Source organism: Branchiostoma floridae, chromosome 10, assembly GCF_000003815.2.
Source record: "Branchiostoma floridae strain S238N-H82 chromosome 10, Bfl_VNyyK, whole genome shotgun sequence".
Classification (NCBI taxonomy): Eukaryota; Metazoa; Chordata; class Leptocardii; order Amphioxiformes; family Branchiostomatidae; genus Branchiostoma; species Branchiostoma floridae.
The window spans coordinates 2,964,729-2,986,429 of NC_049988.1; the positions used below are offsets into that span (position 1 = coordinate 2,964,729).

The 21,701-nt window shown below is 41.7% G+C and overlaps 1 protein-coding gene across 1 annotated transcript; it reads left to right on the forward strand.

Moving 5' to 3' along the window:
- Positions 1-463: 463 nt before the first annotated feature.
- LOC118424459 (cytochrome P450 3A24-like) lies at positions 464-17,123 on the forward strand. Its single transcript, XM_035833029.1, has 14 exons — positions 464-600; positions 1,829-1,922; positions 3,672-3,724; positions 4,042-4,138; positions 5,976-6,089; positions 6,993-7,081; positions 7,955-8,103; positions 11,105-11,235; positions 12,529-12,613; positions 13,025-13,188; positions 13,607-13,695; positions 14,563-14,700; positions 15,673-15,835; positions 16,957-17,123. The coding sequence occupies exons 1-14, from the start codon at positions 533-535 to the stop codon at positions 17,041-17,043; spliced, it is 1,521 nt and encodes a 506-aa protein (XP_035688922.1). The 5' UTR covers positions 464-532; the 3' UTR covers positions 17,044-17,123.
- Positions 17,124-21,701: the final 4,578 nt, after the last annotated feature.

The window sequence follows — 21,701 nt, forward strand, 5'->3', positions numbered from 1 at the left end:
TTTTGCCTTCATTATGACATTACCTTTATTTATTGTGGAAAATTGTCGTGCAATAAAGCACTCTCTCCGTCTCAAGGCATCTATGTGGTCAGGATTTGAAGTTTGAACCGTTTCTTCTAAACTCACAGATTAACAGAACAGAGTATGTAAACACTTAACACTACAGTATATTCTTAATTTTCGGTTCTTTCACATCCTCTTGTTTGACTTTGGAACGTACTTTGGCATCCTTCGACCTTTTTTGTTCCTGCAATTCATTATTTTAAAAAAAAATCATTTTTGCATCTGTTTTGCACGATCTACAGTTTGGTTGAAAACTTTTTTTAACAAACGAAAATTGATGCGCGTATTGGTTTTTTCCATACAATCGAATAGACAAGGCCTGAAGGGAGGGGGAAATTCATCCTACCGGTCGTTGACCCGTTAGAAGGTCAACGACCGGTAGGCTGGCTGAGGAGGCTGGGACCGACCCATACTGGACAGTCAGAGACTGGTCTGTTCGGCTGACGGAAACACTCACTCAGTCACCGACATGCTGGAATTGTTACCTTTCTCCCCTACATGGGTACTGGTAGGACTGTGTGCGCTATTCCTCTACATGTAAGTAGCTTCTTTACGCTTTCATAATGGCTCGCATGCCTTTTTCTGTAAAGCGTAGAGAGCTATTCTAGAATTCAGCGTTAATCGTCGACGTACTTCTATGATTCAGTGTTAGGCGTTGTCGGTAAAATATTGGTGAAATCGTGTTTGCTTTACGTTGCTTTAGTCCAACGTCGTTACGTTACTTGTTATTCAGAATCGCTAAGCGTTATTGAGAATTTCCTTGTAACGTTATACATATGTTGGTTGCATAAACATAGTTGATGACATAAAAATACACTGTAACTACATATGCACACGGTACTGGCCCTGGTCTTGGGCAGGGGCCAATTGTGGCATTTGTTCCTAGTTCTTTGAGTTGCAGGGGGTCTGCAAGGGTATGTGTGTGTCCGCACACCGCTTTACTCTGAATCAGGAAGAACCCCATATAGATCATACATACGTATCATGCTAGAAACAAGGAAGGTACAGTTTGATGTGCTACGAATAACGTAAATAAGGCGGCTTTCCTTACAATGTACGGAAAAATAAAAGTAGGCTGCCTACGAGAAGGTACGGAAAGGGGATTGCAGGCCCTCTTGCAGTTATGACTTGTCTTCCTCAATTTGGTGCCGAGTCCTCTTTTTAATACGTATCTATATGCTTCAAAAACCGTGAAAAATCGTTTGAAGGTACAAATGTAACTTAAAACTTAAAAAGGGTTTAGTACATGTTTAGTTTGCTTGGTTTGTGAGTGTGATTTAACTTATTCTTTCTTTCTATTTATCCATCTATCCATAAGGGATTTGCTGAATCGTAGCTAGTTCCTACTTTCCAAGCAGAGATTAGACGCTGGGTTTTTTTTCAAACGCTTTTTACGTTTGTTAGTCGTTTTTATCGGGCTTTCTATTTGGTCATGTTTCTTGAAGTCAACCAGCCAAAGTTAGGTTTTGACAATACAAAATAGAAAGCCCGATAAAAACGACTAAAAAACGTAAAAAAAAAACAATATTCGGAGCCTAACCTCTGATTGGAGAGTAGCTAGTGCCCGGAGTATCACATCATCATCATCTTTTTATTCATTTGTATTTATATATCTGTAATGCAAATAACTCGTGCGTCACTGTGCCAGGGAATACTGCCCAGAAGATCGCATATTTCTGTTGCGATGATTATGGGGATCTACCAGTGTACCAAATGAACAAATAATCCACACTACATATTCATGTTACTTCGTTGACACTCTTAGGTACCTAGTATGGCCATTTTCTACCTTCAAGAAGCTTGGCATCCCTGGTCCCAAACCTGTGCCGCTGTTTGGACACTATCTGGAGTACGGAAAGGTTCGTATGCTCAAGCTCTTGATGTGGTTCCCAAAAATATAAACCAATACATGTCGCACGATAATGTCTGAAAATGAGTTCGATGACACTTGAAAATATCACCTAAAAGTCTAAAAATTACACGTACTGTAGGTAAGAGACAGAGACGGAGAGTGAGTGTGAGGGGGGGAGAGAGGGAGAGAGAGGGAGAGGGAGAGAGAGAGGGGGGGAGAGAAGGGAGAGAGAGGGGAGAGGGAGAGAAAGGGGAGAGGGGGAGGGAAAGACAGTGGGTGAGTGGGTGTGAGAGAGCGAGGGAGGGAGAGAGAGTGGGAGGGGGAAAGTGTGATAGCGAGTGAGAGAGGGATGGAGAGAGAAAGAGAGAGAGAGCGAGCTAGAAAGAGCTAGAAAGAGCAAGACAGCGTTGACCAGGTTTATGCCGAATCGCCCTGATCCATATGCAGCCCCCCCTAGAAGGTCCTCAGCGCTGCCTGTCACATCGATCATCAACAGTAGACTGCTGATCGCCGTTCCGCCTTTGATGCAAACCGTAGGTCAAACAAAACGACATTTTAGCCATTTAAATCCGATCTTCAGTTGTGGGAAGTGGAAGGGATGGGTATGACATATAGTTCATCCCTTGTCACACAGTTGACGAGCTTCAGCCACATTTGTACATGTTGATCTTCCGAAGGTTTAAGATCGTACAAGAATCAAAAGGGTGACGGAAAAACGGAAAAGGGTTTGCATATATGCTTCAGAGATTTCCTAGTATGGCGTATGGAAAAAAAAAACACGAGTGGAATTGAACAAAACGACCTTTAAAAGTACATATGACAAAAGCTTGATGATACCCTATCTCATGAGCAGACAACGCAACGTGTGCGTGATCGCTACTTTGAAAAATACTTCGAAATGTGTTGAATAGGGTTTAAAATACGTTTGACTCTGTGCCGAGTTTGAAATTCGGAAAACATCTGGCCATAAAAACATTCTCCCAAAGGTCGTTGACATTGTGACGTCAGTTTACAAGGTAGGTCACATCGCCACATGCACACTAGGGGCCAACTCAAGGTTTGTTTTACATTGGTTAGGCCATGTTGATTCAATTATATGAATGGCATCTTATTGGAAGCGTAAAACTGATGCGAATGTGCGAATAAAAGTGCTGCCTTCAATATGAAATATAACATAGGTTGCCAGAACGGTTGAACAAATGACTGAGTATTCACTTCCGTAAATAATTGCATCGTAATAATCAAGTTCTTTGTGAACAACCAAATAAATGTTAATCATGCCAAGCCTACGTTTCAATGCGGTACTAAGGGGTGTAGATGCATTCTTCACAGTGCAGCAGCGACGCCTAGCTGCAGTGTGGAGAATAACAAGTGAGTATTGCCCCACGAGAAGCCTGGATACCATCCTCCGCAGTAACCACTGGCTCATTCTTTCCGCTTGCTAACCACGATGAATTTGAGCCTGCGGTTACTACGGGGATGGTACCTAAATAGTCTCTACCAGACTCCCGCCTGGCCGAATAGGGGACTTTGGCCAAGTTATATTACGAATAAAAGCCTTGTAGGAGTTAACTAGCCTAAGAGTTTCGGCCGCAAACTGTTGAGCCTGGTAGAGGCTAGTACCCTGGCCAGACAGACGGTCACCAAAACAAAACGTTGGCTGGGTAAATAACAGTTATACTTGTAAACAAAGAAATTTGTGTCCTTTTCTGTTCCTTATTGCATTCATTGTCTTGATGTGTTTTTTTTTATCCAGGGGATTAACATCTTCGACCAAGAATGCTACCAAAAGTACAACAAGATCTACGGGTATGTATTTTACTATCTACTGCTGTTCGTTGTTGTGCCAGCCAGTAGTCGGCATAAGGCCACTGCAAGTTAATTTTATGGATGACATCCTCTGCAGACTGCAAAAATAATGAGATAGGGCAAAAAAAAACAACAAGATGGGTAAAAAAAAACTACGATGACAATTTTTCAAGATAGACACCATAAATGTTGTGACAAGAATTGAGGTGACAAAAGGTCTCATCACACCTAACAATTTGCATGTTTGGTGTTTGTTTATGTTGCTACGAATTACATGAGTTACAGGTCATTATGACGTATATTTTGTGATATTGCAGAATTTTCGAGGGACGGCAGCCCATACTGATGATCGGTGACCTGGACATTGTGAAGGCCATCACAGTGAAGGGCATCAACACTTTCACCAACCACAGGGTAAGGCTAAGGGCACAACCCGCCGCACGTGCAATTTGTCCGTACGTTTTTTTGGAGGCCACGTCCGCCTCGTATTTCTGAAAACGTCCAGGCTGTACAGGGCAGGCGCGTCGCCCGTACTGGCACGTACTGGGGGCGAATCCGCAGCCCGACGGCACACACAGTTTTGCCTGCACGTAAAGTTCTACGGCGTGTCTGAGTGCTCCAAAACCCGTCGGATTCCCTACGTGTTCGTACGGAGGCAATACTTACCACGTACGGATTCCAAAAGATTGCCCACGTTTTGGCACGTAGACAGCACGCATTTGCACGTACGGCGAGTTGTGCCCTTAGCTTAAGGCCTGCGTCACATTTCCAAACCGGGGCCCGGTCGGGCAGCTTTGGAGAACGAAGAGTATGATATAAAAGACACCAAACCACACAGGACGAAAGGAGAACAGTCGTGGGCTTTATTTGTGTATATTTTTACGTGTACTCGTACATGTCTATTTTCCGTTTCCACAAACAGCCCGGTCGGTCCCCAGTTTGGAAATGTGACGTCATGCGCACAATACCAGTTTTACCATCGTGAATATGGAGGTATTGACTATTGTTTTTGGTTCGTTTTATTGTCTTGTTATTTGTGTGTGTGTTCCTATCTATCATCTAATAACCCATTCACACTCAGAAAAACGATTCGAATAAAACATGTTATCCGAATAAAACGACCCGATTCGAATAAGTTTCTGCAGTGTGAACGCTTCAAAATCACTTGGACTTCGTCGAAGTGAATCCTTCGCGATCCACCTCGGGGAGGTGGATAGAACTGGGGCAAGTGGATAGAACTGCGCTGAGGGGAGTCCCGATTCGTGCAATTCGGCAGTGTGAACGCGCGAGTGGATAGGATTCTGGGGTGTAACGTCATTCATCCGGGAACTTGGAGTCATACTTCGCATCGCGCGGGAAACACTACACACTGTCACTGATCGCTTCGTTTTTCAGCGAGCATTTTCCACCGTATTTTACTTCCAACAACAATAAGCGGAAAGAAGGGAAATCTTCATCATTCGCCAAGTGGACACCGTAACAAACGAAGCTGCTTATTTCCATCTGGGGGTGGGAGGAGACGCAGAAAAAGCTCGGGGAGGTCCATAAAAACAGGGACATTATAATATGAAGATATATCCTAAGGAATGGCGGAGCATGGAGTTGAGAAATCCCTCGACCAGTGCAGAAATAAAGTGAATCTCACCGCCAACTACCACAAGACGTAGCGATACATCTGTGAAACGCAACTAATGTTTTATTCAGATAAGACTGAGGGCGCACTAATCGGATTGCTGAAGAGCAGTGTGAATGTTTTATTCGAATCGTTTATCTGAGTGTGAATGAGTTGGTTTGGTTTTTGGTTTGGAGTCCTGTTGATTGATGTAAATCACCATATGGCTAATAAGAGACGGAGGTTCGCTAGGCCTCCATCCGGGGGATTTGTAGTAAATCACCAACTCCAGACAGAAGGATTTGCACCATCGCACACCGGCATGCCCGTACTCTTTTTCGAAAGGTGTGGTGAGATCTTTAACGTGCGCAAGGTGTGGCTCTCCCCAAACACGGGACCTACATTAGACGTCCTATCCGAGGGACGTCCCTTGCCGAAGCTAGGTACTCATTTTCAGTTTCACCTGAGTGAAGTGAGGAAAGTCGTGTAACGTGCTTTTCCGAAGGGCACAAGATCAGTGCCACGGCACGATTTGACTCGGGACCTGTACGTCCTGAGCCAAACACGCTGCCCATGACGCCATGCGATCCCACCGATGAGTTCATTTTGGGTCATAACTTCTTTTTGCCCGTCCCACAGGACATGCCAGGCCAAGGTGAAGGAAAACACGCCCTCTTTTTCTCCAAGGATGAGACTTGGAAACGGCTCCGAATTGCGATGTCACCTGCTTTCAGCTCTGGAAAACTCAAGCAGGTAGGCACGCAATACTGTCATCATCTATGCCTTCTGCCCCAAGGCCTATACATCTTGGGGAGGTTCAGCTTAACATGCTCAATTTTTCTTCTTTTCTGGCCGTGGTCCCTAAAGGTGTACTCTCACTGCACTTGCGTCAAGCTTGCGTCAATGCGGGACTCGTTCACTGTGTCACTTTGGATATTGCTTGATACGTAAAAGTATGACTTAGAAGACGAAAAAATACACAAAAAGTAAGAAAATTGTTCTTTATCTCTATAAATTCTTTCGAACCCCGCAGTGATGCAAGCTTGACGCAATTGCAGTGAGAGTTCACCTTAATCAGCCGTTAGCCAATCAGAGAGTCACGCAAAGCCAATCAAAGAAGCTGTTTAGAAGCCACGCCCACAAAAGTGGAAACCCCAGCCCAGTTGAGCAGAGGCCACTCCCTCTCTTCTATTGTATACACGTTGGAGCTGTGCATGAATCATATCTTTAGATGTAGATGTCATGTACATGAATATACCACAGCGAAATGTCCCAAGTTAGCTAACTACATCATCATTCCAACACAAATAGCTTATCAATTAATGCAAAAATTACCAGTGGACTAGCCCCCTGCTGTAGTGACAAAGTTGTGTGGCACTGGGCTACTGAAATGGAGATAGGCGCCGCCCTATGCGCCATCAGTCGCGGGAAGGAACTTTGATTGATTGATTGATAATGCAAAAATGTTGTTTTTTTGTATCACATAATTAGTGTACATAGTGTCAATTGGCCTAGTCATTTTCTTTCTACTAACCACCGAATTTTAACAAAATATGGGATTCTGTCTGTGACTTTCATATATAGATTCATATTTACCTTTCGTTGCATCCCCCATCTTTGTTTCCTTCATGTGATTTTGTTCTTTTCATTTTGCAGCTGACGGTTCACATTGAGAGGTGCGCGGAGGGGTTTGTGTCCAATCTTGCCGAGGACGCGGAACACGGCAAAGTATTCGATGTGAAAGAGTGAGTAGAAACTTAACCCTTAACCTGCCACAGTTTCAGCCCTATAAAAGGCTGTTTAAGGGTTAAGAGTGTAAGTAATTAACATAAAACAGATATCTCGACGGCCGTGAACTAAAATATGATATATGACTATATGACTGTACTCTTCACTACAGTAGAAGCCAATTGCACAACGTATCACCGCACACTTCTGTTAATTGCACGGGATGCCCAAATCCCAAACCGGTGCGGTCCAGATGGATAACTTTGCATTGTTGCAGCACCCGGATACTTGCACAAAATATGCAGGCAAATGGGTGTGCAATTAAACGGCTTCTACTGTATAACATTTTTGAATTTGCCTACGTGTTCACATGGCAGGTTTTGAATTATCAATGTTTGTGATTTCGTGCTCAAATATCAAAAAGTTTTACATATGGTCATCGTGAATCAGAAAGAATTACATGGAGTTACTCAGTAGTGTATGTTTCTTGTAAATTCTACGTGCGTTATTGCTTGCCGATGTAAGTTATATTTCGCACTCAAGTTGTCTCTCCGTCATTGTTATATTCTAACCAGTGTCAAACTTTAAAAAAATGTGATCATGAATTTTTGTGAACTGTAACCAATTTTACTGAAAATTTTATGGAATGTAATCCGTTATTGCATTTCACGTGGCATTTTCAATTTCACAGGCCAAGTAGGGAATAGTAAAGCTGAATCTGAATTTAGTCTAAGACATAGACCAGCTTGCTCGTGGTGTGGGGTTGCGGGTTGAGAACTTAGAGAACGCTATGGGGGACGGAGATGTTTGGAAGGAGAGAGTGAACCTGGTCAGGGCAAGTAGCCCGCAACGATGCCGAAAATATTTATTTCACTCCTTTTTTTCTCCAGACTTTGCGGTGCCTTTAGTATGGATGTCATCTCCAGCACAGCTTTTGGAGTGGAAATTGACTCCTTACACAACCCTGATCACCCGTTTGTGACTAATGCTAAGGCGATCTTCGACATCAGCCTGTTTAACATCGCCTTTTTCATTATGTGTAGGTATTTTATATTAATTCTGAATAAGTAACCATTCTTACACCCCGTTCATACTAGAATTCGCATATCCGGATATATTCGAATTCCCGGTGAATCGGGATTTGCCAACCCTGGTATGAACGGTCCGAATCCGGATCTGAATCGGGATATATCGGGACATGTCGAATCCGCATCTGGAGGTGGATTTATCCGGATTCGCTGCTCGGTGAAACCTATAGCTAGTATGAACGCAAATGAATGTATCTGAATTTACCCCGAATTTGGATATATCTAAATACGCGAACCCTAGTATGACCGGGGTCTTACACAATTCTTATTTTATTTCTACCAACGTTTTGCAGACCGTCTGTCGCCTTCTTCGGGGCAATTCTGACTGGTTCACATTGTACTGCAGCATAGGTGTCGCTGCTTACAGATGCGATCCTAAACATGAAGTATTTACATATGCGTCAAACGTCTGCATCGAACCCCAAACACACAAAATTACCGATGTGATTGCCGGTGGTTGAAAACACGTATCGTAACAAGGCCACCACACATCTGCATGAATAACCATTACTTTCTATCCAAGATCCTTTAAATACTGTTGCATTGTCTTTCATTACTAATCCAACAAAGTCTTCTTCGTTACACAACCTTCTTTTGATTCTTCCATAAACGTTTCGACGCCCATCTGTCGCCTTCATCAGTACAAAATGAAAGTAACAAATACTACCGGTGCGATATGAACTAGACAGTGAAATCCGATCTTAACCTATTGTATTCTGACATCGTAACGTCGAAACGTTTACGGAAGAATTAAAAAAACAAGTGCTTTTAAAAAAAGCTGACGTTTCGTCTACGTTTATGAGTGTGAACTGTATTTTTCTTGAAGTAAAATCTGTTAGAAAAAGTCACTCAAGGGCTGTTGCGTCTATAAGAAAAATTGTTATTTTGGAAAGGAGTATTGTTTAATAGCTGGTCTTGGCTTACAACTTTATTTCAAAATGTACAATAAGTTCATTAAAAAATCTATCAATATACCCAGGTACTTATGTACACTTGAAAAAGCACCATCAGCACTGCGACAAGATTCTATCTAAATTGACTACCAAATGTCAAACAAATATCCAAACCAATTAACAGCTATCCCATCTCTATTATACTGGTTTCCGAATTTACAACATTTCTTCCTTGTTTTCCTGGATAATTTTACTAATATTCATGAAAATTTCCATACTTTTGTGTCGAGCGGTGTGACTTTCCACATCCGTGTTGTCTGAAAACTTCTGAATGAAGTCGATACTGAACAATGGAGCATTTGCTACTGTAAGAAAGGATCGCTGTTTTTGATGGAGTTTCATGCAAACAACATCAAGAGCCTCTGTTTACATCATGAATAGTAGTTTAGTGGCGAGTGTTTTGCGAGAATCATCTTACCGCGCATAGGAGCCGCTGCACGGTATTTTCCATTACCATGAACAGAAAAATTCGAATGCCGGGTTTGGAATCTATGAAGTCCTGTTCACAAGACAAAGGCCTTGCATATATGAAATGAATACTAAAATTAAAAAAATGATATATAAAAATATAATATCAATAAATAAATAGAATATTTATATATTATCTTCAATATTTAAAAAGAAAAAAAATCCACGCTCGGTTTCGAACCAGGGACTTTCGGATCCAAAGGCCTATGAATTTACCGATCGAGCTAAGTTGTTGCGTGTATTGTATGTGAGTGTAGAGTCCATTCCAAGACACCATGAGGGTTTTTAGGGGATATTTGTAATTAGTCTGAATTATTTTGAATAAAAGAATATCTGAGCGACAATAATTAAATTCTTTTCAAAAAATGACTAAGAAAATACTCATCTCTTTGAATTCCTTTGAATATTTTAGAAACATTTTGAAAGTAACTGTACAAAAATATCTTTATTTAGAATAATTGTGAAACTTCTGTGTGATTATTTCACATTTAGAAATATTTACAAATATTTGTAAACTTTGCCAAATGGTAAAATTAGCTTATTGTCCCCATAAAAGTAAGCCCTATTGTTGCATCTGTATATTTTTAGATTTCACTGCTGGGCACTGGTGGATCCTTTGTGGTGGGCCATTGTTGCATGGCACCCAACCATACTTTGCAAGGATGTGTGAATTGAAATCTTCCCAGCCCACTGAACCATTTACAAAAAATGGTACAAAATGGTAGAAAATGGTAAATAATGGTAGAATGCTGTTATCATTATTTAGAAACCATTAGAAGTACCCAATTCCACACCATGAATATTTCCAAAGTTTTACAGGACTAGGGAAATATTTATAAAGTTGAAACAGTGTTGAAAATATTTCTAAAGTATCAAATGTCCTAGACATATAATTACAAAACTTTAAAATCAATTCTAAACAATGGCAACAAACATCCACATGGTGTCTTGGAATGGACTCTACATTATGCTTTAACCTCACTACATAGTATTATTTATGTCGATTTTCGGTCGCTTTCTTGATAAAATCTTTTTTTTCTTGTGCAATCTTGTGGAATGGATGTTATATGGCCATTTTCCAGGATATTGAAGTCCGAAACCACAATGCAATGGTATTTCCGAACAGTTGTAGCAGTTGCATGCGGTCGCATGTGTATCGTGCAAATCAAGGCTGCCTGGCTTTTCTTGCTCCCTTGCCATATAAGGCAAAGCCTGAACATGAAATGTTGCAGGTCTTGCCATATATGGCAATGGTTGAACAACAAACATGGAAGGTCTTCATGCTGTGCGACACAGTGTTGAACCAAGTACCATTGAGGCATTCATGCATGCATCGATGCATTGAAGCACTGAAGGCAAAACCCAACACATGGCGTTTCGTCGCCAGAGGGCGACGAAACGCAAAAAAAAGGTTCTGTAACAAAGAAGATCTTTTTGAATTGATCTACCAACCTGATCAAACTATTTACGGAGGTTCATTACCAATCACAGATAAAGTTTCATGCTTATCATTGTTCTCTGTTTCCTAAAGTCGCATTTCCTCAGCTTGGCAAGTTCCTGGAGCGGTTTGGGATGACCGTCCTCCCCAAGAAGCCTATGAAATTTTTCAGTGAGGCTGTCGACAGTGTGATGGACATGCGGAAATCAAACTCAGGAGATGAGGTAAGGTACAGCTTTCATGAATGTGTTGTACTATTCATTATTGTCAATTCTTTATAATGTTCGAATGTAAGTTTATCTGGGATAATGGTAATCGATATCATAATATAATTTTACACTTTAAGTCCGTGCACAAAATAAAGCGCTTACCAACTTGAATAGAATCAGAGGGCTGATCAAAAGCTTGGGAGTGAGCGCTTTATTTTGTCCACGGATGTAAAGCGTACAATTGTATCATAATATTCTTGATAATGCTGTCTTTTCATTTCCCTGCATTCCTGTAAGACTTTAGATCCGGGCCAAGCCGGCGTCACCAACTTTGGACGCAGTTTCCGCCTAACATTCTGCTGTTACTCTGCAATATCAAAATAACTGCTGATACACACCACGACAAACAAACAAACTACTAGAAGACCTCAATTTCCACGGACTAACCCTAACCCACTAAACTATACTCATTCACTCACTCACTCATTCATTCACTCACTCTTACTCACTCACTCACTCACTCACTCACTCACTCATTCATTCACTCACTCTTACTCACTCACTCACTCATTCATTCATTCACTCACTCACTCATTCATTCACTCACTCTTACTCACTCACTCACTCACTCACTCATTCATTCATTCACTCACTCACTCACTCTTACTCACTCACTCAATCATTCACTCACTCTTACTCACTCACTCATTCACTCACTCTTACTCACTCACTCGCTCGCTCGCTCACTCACTCACTCATTCATTCATTCACTCACTCTTACTCACTCACTCTTGCTCGCTCACTCACTCACTCACTCACTCACACTCACTCACTCACTCACTCACTCACTCACTCACACTCACTCACTCACTCACACTCACTCACTCACTCACTCACCCTCACTCATTCACCCTCACTCACTCACTCACTCACACTCACTCACTCACTTACACTCACTCACTCTCTCACTCACTCACTCACTCACTCACTCACTCACACTCACTCACTCACACACTCACTCACTCACTCATTCATTCACTCACTCACTCACTCTTACTCACTCACTCAATCATTCACTCACCCTAACTCACTCACTCACTCACACTCACTCACTCACTCACTCTCACTCACTCACTCACTCACTCACTCACTCACTCACTCACTCACTCACTCACTCCACATGCGCGCGAAGGCATTGTTTATTTGTTTATTCTCTATGCGGTTCTGTTCTGTTCCAGGAAAGGTCTTGGAATCATGACCTGTTACGTATCTCATGGCTCTTACAACATATATTTCAACATTTTCTAGAAACCGGTGGACTTCCTTCAACTGATGCTCAAGGCTCACAACGAAGAGTTGGACAACAAGGCATCTGGGGAGGTCGCCAAACAAGGTCAGTGTGCTTGATGAACAATGTTTTTGAGAGACAGAAGGACTCATTATATGTCAGATACGAAAATACGCGAAGAAAACATACAAACATGTCTTCCAAGATGCACATATTCTGTTCAAATATTTTCCTAACATCGATATCGTTTGGATAATTGGGGTTATTTCCCCCATTGCGAATCACTTTCAAGGAATCTATATATAAGACGCAAACCCTATGAAATGAGCTTCATGTGAAAAATGTCTCAAAACTCAAACGAAATTTTAGAATATTATGAGTTTATTGTTTTGGTGTCACATTTTAGAGTTGATTATTAATTTCCAGTGACGCTGAAGAAAAATGATGGATCGGAAATAAATCTCCATTTTTATCCAGTTGTTGAAATTGAATTGTATTTGTGTTTGGTTTTTACAGCAGGTGTTTCCATAAAAGAGATCAAGGGAAACGCGGTGCTGTTCTGGGTAGCGGGTTATGACACCACCGCCAACACCCTCACCCTGACAGCATACAACCTCGCTGTGGACCAGGAGGCACAGGACAGAGCCGTCCAGGAGGTGGACGCCATTATTGCCAAGCGGGTGAGTTAAGGAAAGGACTTGGTGCATCTATACAAGAAGGTCCTAGTCATTACTGCAGTTGTTGGCTTAGGTAGTCTAAAACCACCACTTGTCGCAAGACGAGGGCTGTACTCATATGTGTGCTACTAATGTTTTCTAATCTATTGTACATAGCTCTAGTTTCCTTTGCTACTAATACTTTGTCAGAAATAGAGTACCAGTGTACAGTCTTTCTTTAACTGTTGGCCATTGTAGTTTACTATGGATGTAATCAGTGTTTTTATTATAGCGTGCATTGTTTGAATAACAAGAGTCAATGGATCTCACGACTCCTTGAAAAACGTAGAGTTTTTTGCACGCCTTGATGTCTTCTGTCAGTTCTCTGTAAAGATCACTAAACTGGTTCTTAATAAAAACCACTTTTGTTTTAATAATTCAGGGGAAACTGGACTACGAGTCTGTCAACGAGCTGACCTACCTGGAGATGTGCATCAACGAGACTTTGAGGATGTTTCCTGCCTCACAGAGGTGCGACATGTTTTTACTCTGTGGCCGGAGGGTAACGTCCGGCGACAGACTATCGTTTTTGTCCATGTAACGCGCGTTCGCATCTGTATCTGTATGTTCTCTTTGCCGCATTTGCATGTTGTTTGGCATGTCGTCTGTACGGACCTGCGTGATGATGCACGTTGGTTTTTTTAGCGGTAGCTGTTTGTATCATCGATGCAATAATTTTAGAAATCCCCCTATATTTCTATTATTATGGAACAGCCCAGATGGCAAAGGGGCTTGGTAATTAGCTTATCTCCAAGCAGATATGGAGTTAATGTAGAACAGCTGACGTGGCCGGCAGAGGAATCCCCGACATGCCTGAACAGATGTTAGACTCTGGCTTCCTTGCACATTGCATTTGTCGGTGGCAGTGTTACAATAAACAAGTACATACTTTCGCCTGTTAAGCTATCAGTAATATTAGGGCTTCATTTTCTTTCCTGTTAGTTGTTATTTGTCTGCCTGGGACTGTTCATATCATCGACATAATATGCATTGTTACAACCAATGCGGCGGAAACCATTAATACGTCACAGATTATGTTACCTACGGTCACTTTTTTCTGTCGTTGTCGCTAAGCCATGTTTCTTAACTTTCTGGAACAAAAATTATGATATAAAAGACACCAAATAAACATAAGACGTAAAGGAAAGTCGTGGGCATTATTTGTGTATTCGTATTTGTACGCATACGTTTCTGTTTTTCCTTGCCGCAAACAGTCCGGCCGGGCCCCGGTTTGGAAATGTGACGTAAGCCTACCTAATCGTTTTGATATCTTTTGTCAATTAGTCCAACGAACACAATGTTTAGACATTAGAATTAATGGATCTGTTTTGTTGTTAGGTTTGACCGTGTTTGTAAGGAGGATACGGAAGTGAACGGTTTGCACATTCCAGAAGGTACCATTGTTACCTTCCCCGTGTGGGCGATCCACTATGACGCTGACATCTGGCCGGAACCTGAGAAGTTCAAGCCTGAGAGGTCAGTGAATTCTAAGGCTTTATTCTATCTAACACGTTATACGATCTAAAGAAATTATCTGGTATTTTTCAACTAAAGCAATGGGTGAAGATTGTTGATATGTCCCCCTCCGTCTGGTTAAGAGAAAGTATAGAGGCGATATCGTATCAGAACCACGTGTTCACCTCACACACGAAGTGTTGTCCTCACCTGTTCTCCTCACACATGAAGTGTTGTCCTCACCTGTTGTCCTCACCTGTTCTCCTCGCACACGAAGTGTTGTCCTCACCTATTCTCCTCACACACGAAGTGTTGTCCTCACCCGTTCTCCTCACACATGAAGTGTTGTCCTCACCTGTTGCCCTCACCTGTTCTCCTCACACACGAAGTGTTGTCCTCACCTGTTCTCCTCACACATGAAGTATTGTCTTCACCTGTTGTCCTCACCTGTTCTCATCACACACGAAGTGTTGTCCTCACCTGTTCTCCTCACACATGAAGTGTTGCCCTCTCCTGTTCTCCTCACACACGAAGTGTTGTCCTTATCTGTTCTCTCACACACGAATGTTGTCCTCACCTGTTGCCCTCACCTGTTGTCCTCACACATGAAGTGTTGTCCTCACCTGTTCTTTTTATACATGAAGTGTTGTTCTCATACTCGATATCTTATAGAGAGGAATGTTCCTATTCCTCTTCAGATATCGAGGAATAGGAACATAATATCTTACTCAAGGGTGTCTGTTGTAGAACTCCCATGGGGGCACGTTGGACCTAGAACTGAGGAGTTGGCCCGTGTAGATGATGGGCTACATTTGATTCAAACCTATGTGGCGACTGGCGAACAATTCAATTTTTGCCATAAATCAATTAACCATATCAGGTGAACTTCCGTGCTAGCTCGAGGTTGTGTTGTATATATTGCTAAAGCGTGATCAGTCTAGCATAATGTGCTAGATTTGATTTTGACCCTATGTGTTAATCATCGGTTAACAGGTTCAGTAAGAAAGAGAAAGAATCACGTGACCCGTACGCCTTCCTCCCCTTCGGAGCCGGCCCCAGGAACTGTCTGGGCATGCGCATCGCCATGTTGGAGCTCAAGTTCGCACTGGCCAAAGCCCTGCAGAAGTTCCGCTTTGTGACCTGTGAAAAGACTGAGGTGAGAAAGGGGCCCAAGATCCTTAGTGCGCATGCACATACCGTAAAACAATACCTTTGTTTTTCACGGGGCAAAAAAAAATGTTCGCACGTTGACGTTCATGTGTCTAAAGCTAAGGGCACAACCGCCGTACGTGCAATTTGTCCGTACGTTTTTTTGGAGGAGGCCACGTCCGCCACGTATTTCTGAAAACGTTTAGGCTGTAGGGCAGGGGCGTCGCCTGTACTGGCACGTAGGGAGGCGAATCCGTGGTCCGATGGCACACAACGTTTTGCCTGCACGTTAAGTTCTACAGCGTGTCTGTACAGAGGCGGTACTTACCACTTACGGATCCCAAACGATTGCCCACGTTTTGGCAAGTAGACAGCACGTATTTGCACGTACGGCGGGTTGTTCCCTTAGCTATAGATCGCATGTGAAGCAGAATGCTTTGTGGACAATATGTCAAAGATGAAGGAATCTAACGTGTAAACTATTGCAATAGTTCAGACATGCTTTGTTTATCAGGGGCATTCACCTTTGACATGCATGCATTACCCACAGTGCATTTTGCTGCACATGCGTACTTAGAATCGTAAACTTCTACGTAACAAACAACGTGGGAAATGAACGTGTTATCTTAGCTCTGTGAGTGTGTGTTTGTGTATCAACTGAATATTACAGAGTAACAGGATGTGAAGCGAAAGATGGGGTAATCTGAGATTGACAGGATGGGAATGTTGGCTTGGCCCGGGTCCAAAGTTGTCAGTTGACGGGAAATTCTGTTAAAGACCCGGAAAAGGCTATTGATGGTTACCTCATTTCTTGGGAGGGAGTCAGCGAAGAATTATTGCAAATTCTTGCCCGTGGGCTAATTGCAGGTAACATAAGAGATTCAAACAGTGTAAAAACAATATCGCAAGTGTCTACTCTAGTCTAAAAGTAAGAAAAGCTAACTCTAGATCCTGGTTTATTGGGTTCGACTCCTTTTTCGAAGACAGTGGAAGACAATAATGAAAAAAAAACAACGATGATAATGAAGAAAACAACAACAACATAAAGACCCCCCAAATCCCTTTAAGTATTTCACGGAGGTATGTGATCTTCACTCACTTGTTTATATGCCAATCATTGAACCGTAGATACCTGTCCGCATCAAGAACACCTTGGGTAACCAGATTGAAGGAGAAGTCTGGCTGAAGGTGGAAGCACGTTCTCCAGCTGTCTAAAGTAGAGATCAACGACAATGGACATCGGAACTCTGTGGGTTTTATCATTTTGTAACGTTGAAACTGCATGTCTACCTTGCCCCCCCCTCCCCCCCCCCAACGACCAGGAGGTCAAGGGACTAGGTAGGTAGGTAGTTAACGTGGGAAAGGAAAAAAAACGGACTTGAAAAAAATTCGGTGAACCGGATGCTGGACCTGTTAGAAAATAAACAGATTATATGATCAGGAATTCACGCGTTTTGGGGCTTACCGGTCGAAGAAAGGAACAAGATCGGATCAGAGTGAGCTTATAGTCATTTCTACAAAGCTTTACAGTCAATCATACAGATGCAGTTAGTCTTGCAAGATTTTAGAACGCCAGTGGGAGTCAAATACGCCACAAAACAAAATGGACCATGAGTATCGTCTATTCACATGTTTTCACATCCTGAATCAAAACCAGTTTCAGGTCCAGGAACCTCTGAACCACTGGACCTAAACCGGTCCTGGACCTGAATTTTCTGTACCGGTACCCACCCCTAGTAGAACCCATGTTTTAATCTCTGCATCAAAACTCGACCAGTGACAACAAAGATGCCACTATATATAACTTCATAATCATTGCATAGTTAAGCATAGACAATGACAATGATGTTTAATGCATGTTCATGCCCCAATGGGGCTAAATGCATTAAGTTTGATATAAAAATAATAACAACAAATAAACAATGATATATCCTAATTATAACTATTTTCTACAAGCTTCGCCCCTCCTCTTAAAACATGAGTAAACGAACTTACACAGTTCTTCCAATACGTCAAAGTTAGTTGATGTCATCAGATATTTAAACAAGTCTACTCTTTTACACGTTTAACATTAACAAGGCTATTACGCATATCATTGTACAGAGAACACTCTAGCACAAAGTGCATTTCATTTTCTATATATCTGACTTTCTTATTACAAAACATGCATATTCTATCATCAGGAGGAGTTCGGGTGTATCTGCCAGCTTCAATTTGCAGTGGGTGATCGCTGATCCTTAATTTAGTCATGGCTCTGCGATAGCTAAAATTTGTTATCTCTAGGTACTTTTCTCTTTCATAGGTAAGCTTGAATTTTCTGTAGGTTCTTAACTTATTACCTTGGTTTTCCTTCATGCCGGGAGAATTCATTTCGGAGTAAAAATTTTGAACAAAGTTGTCTTTCAGTCTTTGGTTTACTTCGGACTGAGCGAAAGATGTGTTGCGATCACTGTTAATCAAAAGATAGGCAAAACCAGACTCCTCCAGGATTTTATTAACATTGGAAAACCAGCATGGTATGTTGCTACTGTGTAAGTCCTGCTGTACAAGAAAAGCTTCAAATTGTAGGCTATTTCTTGGCACTTCTTTAACTAATCTTTTGTAGTATGAATACAATCTAGTATATACTTCGATCCACAGAGGATACCTGCCTAGTTCTGCCCTTGTTGCAAGAAGATTACTTGAGTTTTTCTTACGCCTAATAACTACTTACAAAACTTCAGATGAACTTGTTCAATGGATGACTTATCATTTAATCCGATTTTGCCCCATACCTCTGTACCATAAGTCAATATTGGGACAACGCAGGCATCAAATAATTTATAATATACTGAAATTGAAGGATTGGTTTCTCCTAGTGTTGTTTTAATACTGAACTGAGCTCTTAGCGCCTTCTTTTGTAGTGTTTTTAATGCTGTTGTGAAGTTGCAACCTGTTGTAAGCACCACCCCTAAATAGCAGTATGAAGAAACTATCTCTATGTCTTCGTTGAGTATATGAAATTTGAGATTTGAGAACATATGACCCTTTTTGTTAAAAACGATTATTTTTGTCTTATTCATGTTAACTGATAATTTCCATTTGTTGCAATAGAGACCTAGTTTATCAATTGCATTTTGAAGGCCATTTTGGCTAGTTGATAGTAGGACAAGGTCGTCGGCATAAAATAAACTTGATACATCCGATGTATTTAGCAAGGGCGCATCAAAATCTCCTGTATTCAGTTCGTCTGCTAAGTCACTGATATATAGGTTAAATAGTTAAGGACTTAGAACACAACCTTGCCGCACTCCTATTTTGATTGTTTTTGATTGGAAATTTTCACTTAAACCTATATTTGTTATCACACTCGCTGTGAATTGACTATATTAGCTTGTTAGCATATCAAAAAATCTACCGGAAATGCCTTTTGATATGAGTTTGAATAATAGGCCCTCGTGCCAAATTGAATCAAATGCCTTGGATAGATCCACAAAGCAAGCAAATAGTTGTTTTCTTGACTGTGTATATTTGGAAATCAACGTTTTCAGAACAAATATGTTATCTGACGTTCTGTAATTCTCCCGGAACCCCGCTTGATTAGGTTTAAGAATTTTGTTTTCCTCGAGAAAAGAGGAGAGCCTTTTGTTTAGAACAGAGGTAAACAGTTTCCCGAGACAGCTAGAAATGGAAATCCCGCGGTAGTTGTTAGTGTCGTCTTTTCTCCCTGATTTGAATATGGGCACTATGTAGCTTTTTGACCAGGTTTGGGGGAATTTTCCACTAAAACAGGTGCGATTGAATAATGCAACAAGAGGCTTTAAAAGTAAGCTGTGTCCCGCTTTTAGCATTTCGTTAATTACCATGTCTTCACCGCTCGCCTTTTTGTTTTTGAGAGCCGTTATTGAACTACTTTATTTCTGACGCCGTGATTGGGCAATCGATAGGCCCTTGCTCTCTGTTGAGTTCCTCCAGTGTCTTTAGATTGTCTTTAATTTTCATTTCAAATTCAGTATCAAAATTTTGCCTATCAAGCATATAACAGTTAACCACCAGTGTACATCTCCTGGCGTGACCACGTCACAAATAAAGAGCTCATGCAAAGAGCTAAGGTACCTCTAGCCAGTGAGACAGTCAGAAAAAGAAGATTAAGATTTGTTGGGCATGTATGACGCCTCTCCGACAAAAGAACAACAAAAACAGCTATGTCATGGGCTCCTAAGGGCACCCGCCCCAGGGGCAGGCCAAAAACTACACTAAGACGGACAATCTTAGATGATGGAAGGAAAATGGGTCTAAGCAATATGGAAAGCATGGCAGTAGCTCAAGACCGCACCCTTTGGAGAAAGTATGCTCACCGAGTTGACCAATGCAACAGTGTTGCGGAAGGGTCTAAGGTCTAAGGTAAGGTACTACAAGGCACGAAACTTTCTGTACCATCAAACATTAAGTTTGGAACAGCTTAGATTTGTCTGTAACAATATGTGATGTATCGTTATAGAAGTATATACGGACGAATGTACTGCGTTCTCTTTCTACGCGCAAAGAGGAGTTATATACGATTGCGGGAAATTACAATTAAAATGTTTTCGCACCAACGACATCAAAGTGCAATATTTGTCTGATCAATAATAATAGATATCCGCATATCATAGACAAATGTACATTTATCAGACCTTTTTTGTAAAATTTGTATTTGGTAATGTCCCACTTGCCTTAATTGACATAGGTTACGTGTATAAAACTCCTATAATGGTGAAACACTGAAAAATAGAATTTCTTCAGTAATTATGCAATTAAAGTCCGGGTTGGCATAATTTACAATTCATTGTGCACAAATTCGTCAATTCGAACAAAAAAACCGCAAGCTCGCAACCGCAATTGTTCGAATTTTCCACAACCGCGCACGCAAGCGAGTTCAAATAGTTCGAATGGAACTATGAAATCCCGGACCGTACCGTAAAATGCCACTGTAAGTGGAACGGGACTACGTGAAACAACAACAGTTACGCTACGCGCACTCGGTGGTTTATTATGTGGTTATCGCACCTGACTAGGGATTATCTCATCACCATATACAACTCGGGGCGGGACATTAACCCTTTATTAAAACCCATTCAGACGATCTTGATAAATCTATGCTGACACACACACACACACACACACACACACACACACACACACACACACATACACATTTTCATGCAGATAACAACATCTTGCACAGGTCCACGTGGCAGCAAGAGTCTTGAATATACAAACATACAGGTGTATTCAGCAACTAGCTCTCATGTACGTTTTGAAAGGTTAACTTCGATTTGTCTGCCTTCTTGCGCAGGTTGACGTGTTCTCGTAAAAAAACAAAATGCCATTTTCACTGCGCAACAGTCAGCTTGTATTTCCATATAAGGGCAAAGACAACATCGCTTCTTCAGACTAATCGTGACATCATTTTGTTATATTCATGTATCTGTAAGATCTTTAAGCTGCCCAAACGTTGTTTGTCAGACAATAGAAATGTACGAACAAGCACAGCCGGTCCGGTTCCCTGTCTCTGGGCCCGACAACAGTCAAACCAGCGGGCCGCAGTCAAAATCACCTGCTGTCCATCAGAGTGGTCGGCATGGGCGTGGCCTCCATGGCAACGTCTCTAATAGAAAGAGGGGAGAAGGGATAGAAATGTCTTCAGACACGTATGAAGAAGCTGAGTCTGCGAATTTCTCGTCAACATTTCGAGAGGCCCGACTGCAGCGTGCAAAGCTACGGGGAGAGCCAACCACTGAGGGGGCTGATGACAGTAGCAACAGGCGTTATGTTAATCCACCTGACACAGCGGCCATGTCTACAGGTAGTTGAAGCTTGTTTTCGAGTATTTTTCAGGCCGAGTAAATTTT

Bases quoted from the DNA above. Each gene is read 5' to 3' on its own strand.
- LOC118424459 (XM_035833029.1), top strand. From the start codon at position 533: ATGCTGGAATTGTTACCTTTCTCCCCTACATGGGTACTGGTAGGACTG. The intron at 14,701-15,672 runs GTCAGTGAATTC...ATCGGTTAACAG, and splicing joins GAGAAGTTCAAGCCTGAGAG to GTTCAGTAAGAAAGAGAAAG. The intron at 15,836-16,956 runs GTGAGAAAGGGG...ATTGAACCGTAG, and splicing joins TGACCTGTGAAAAGACTGAG to ATACCTGTCCGCATCAAGAA.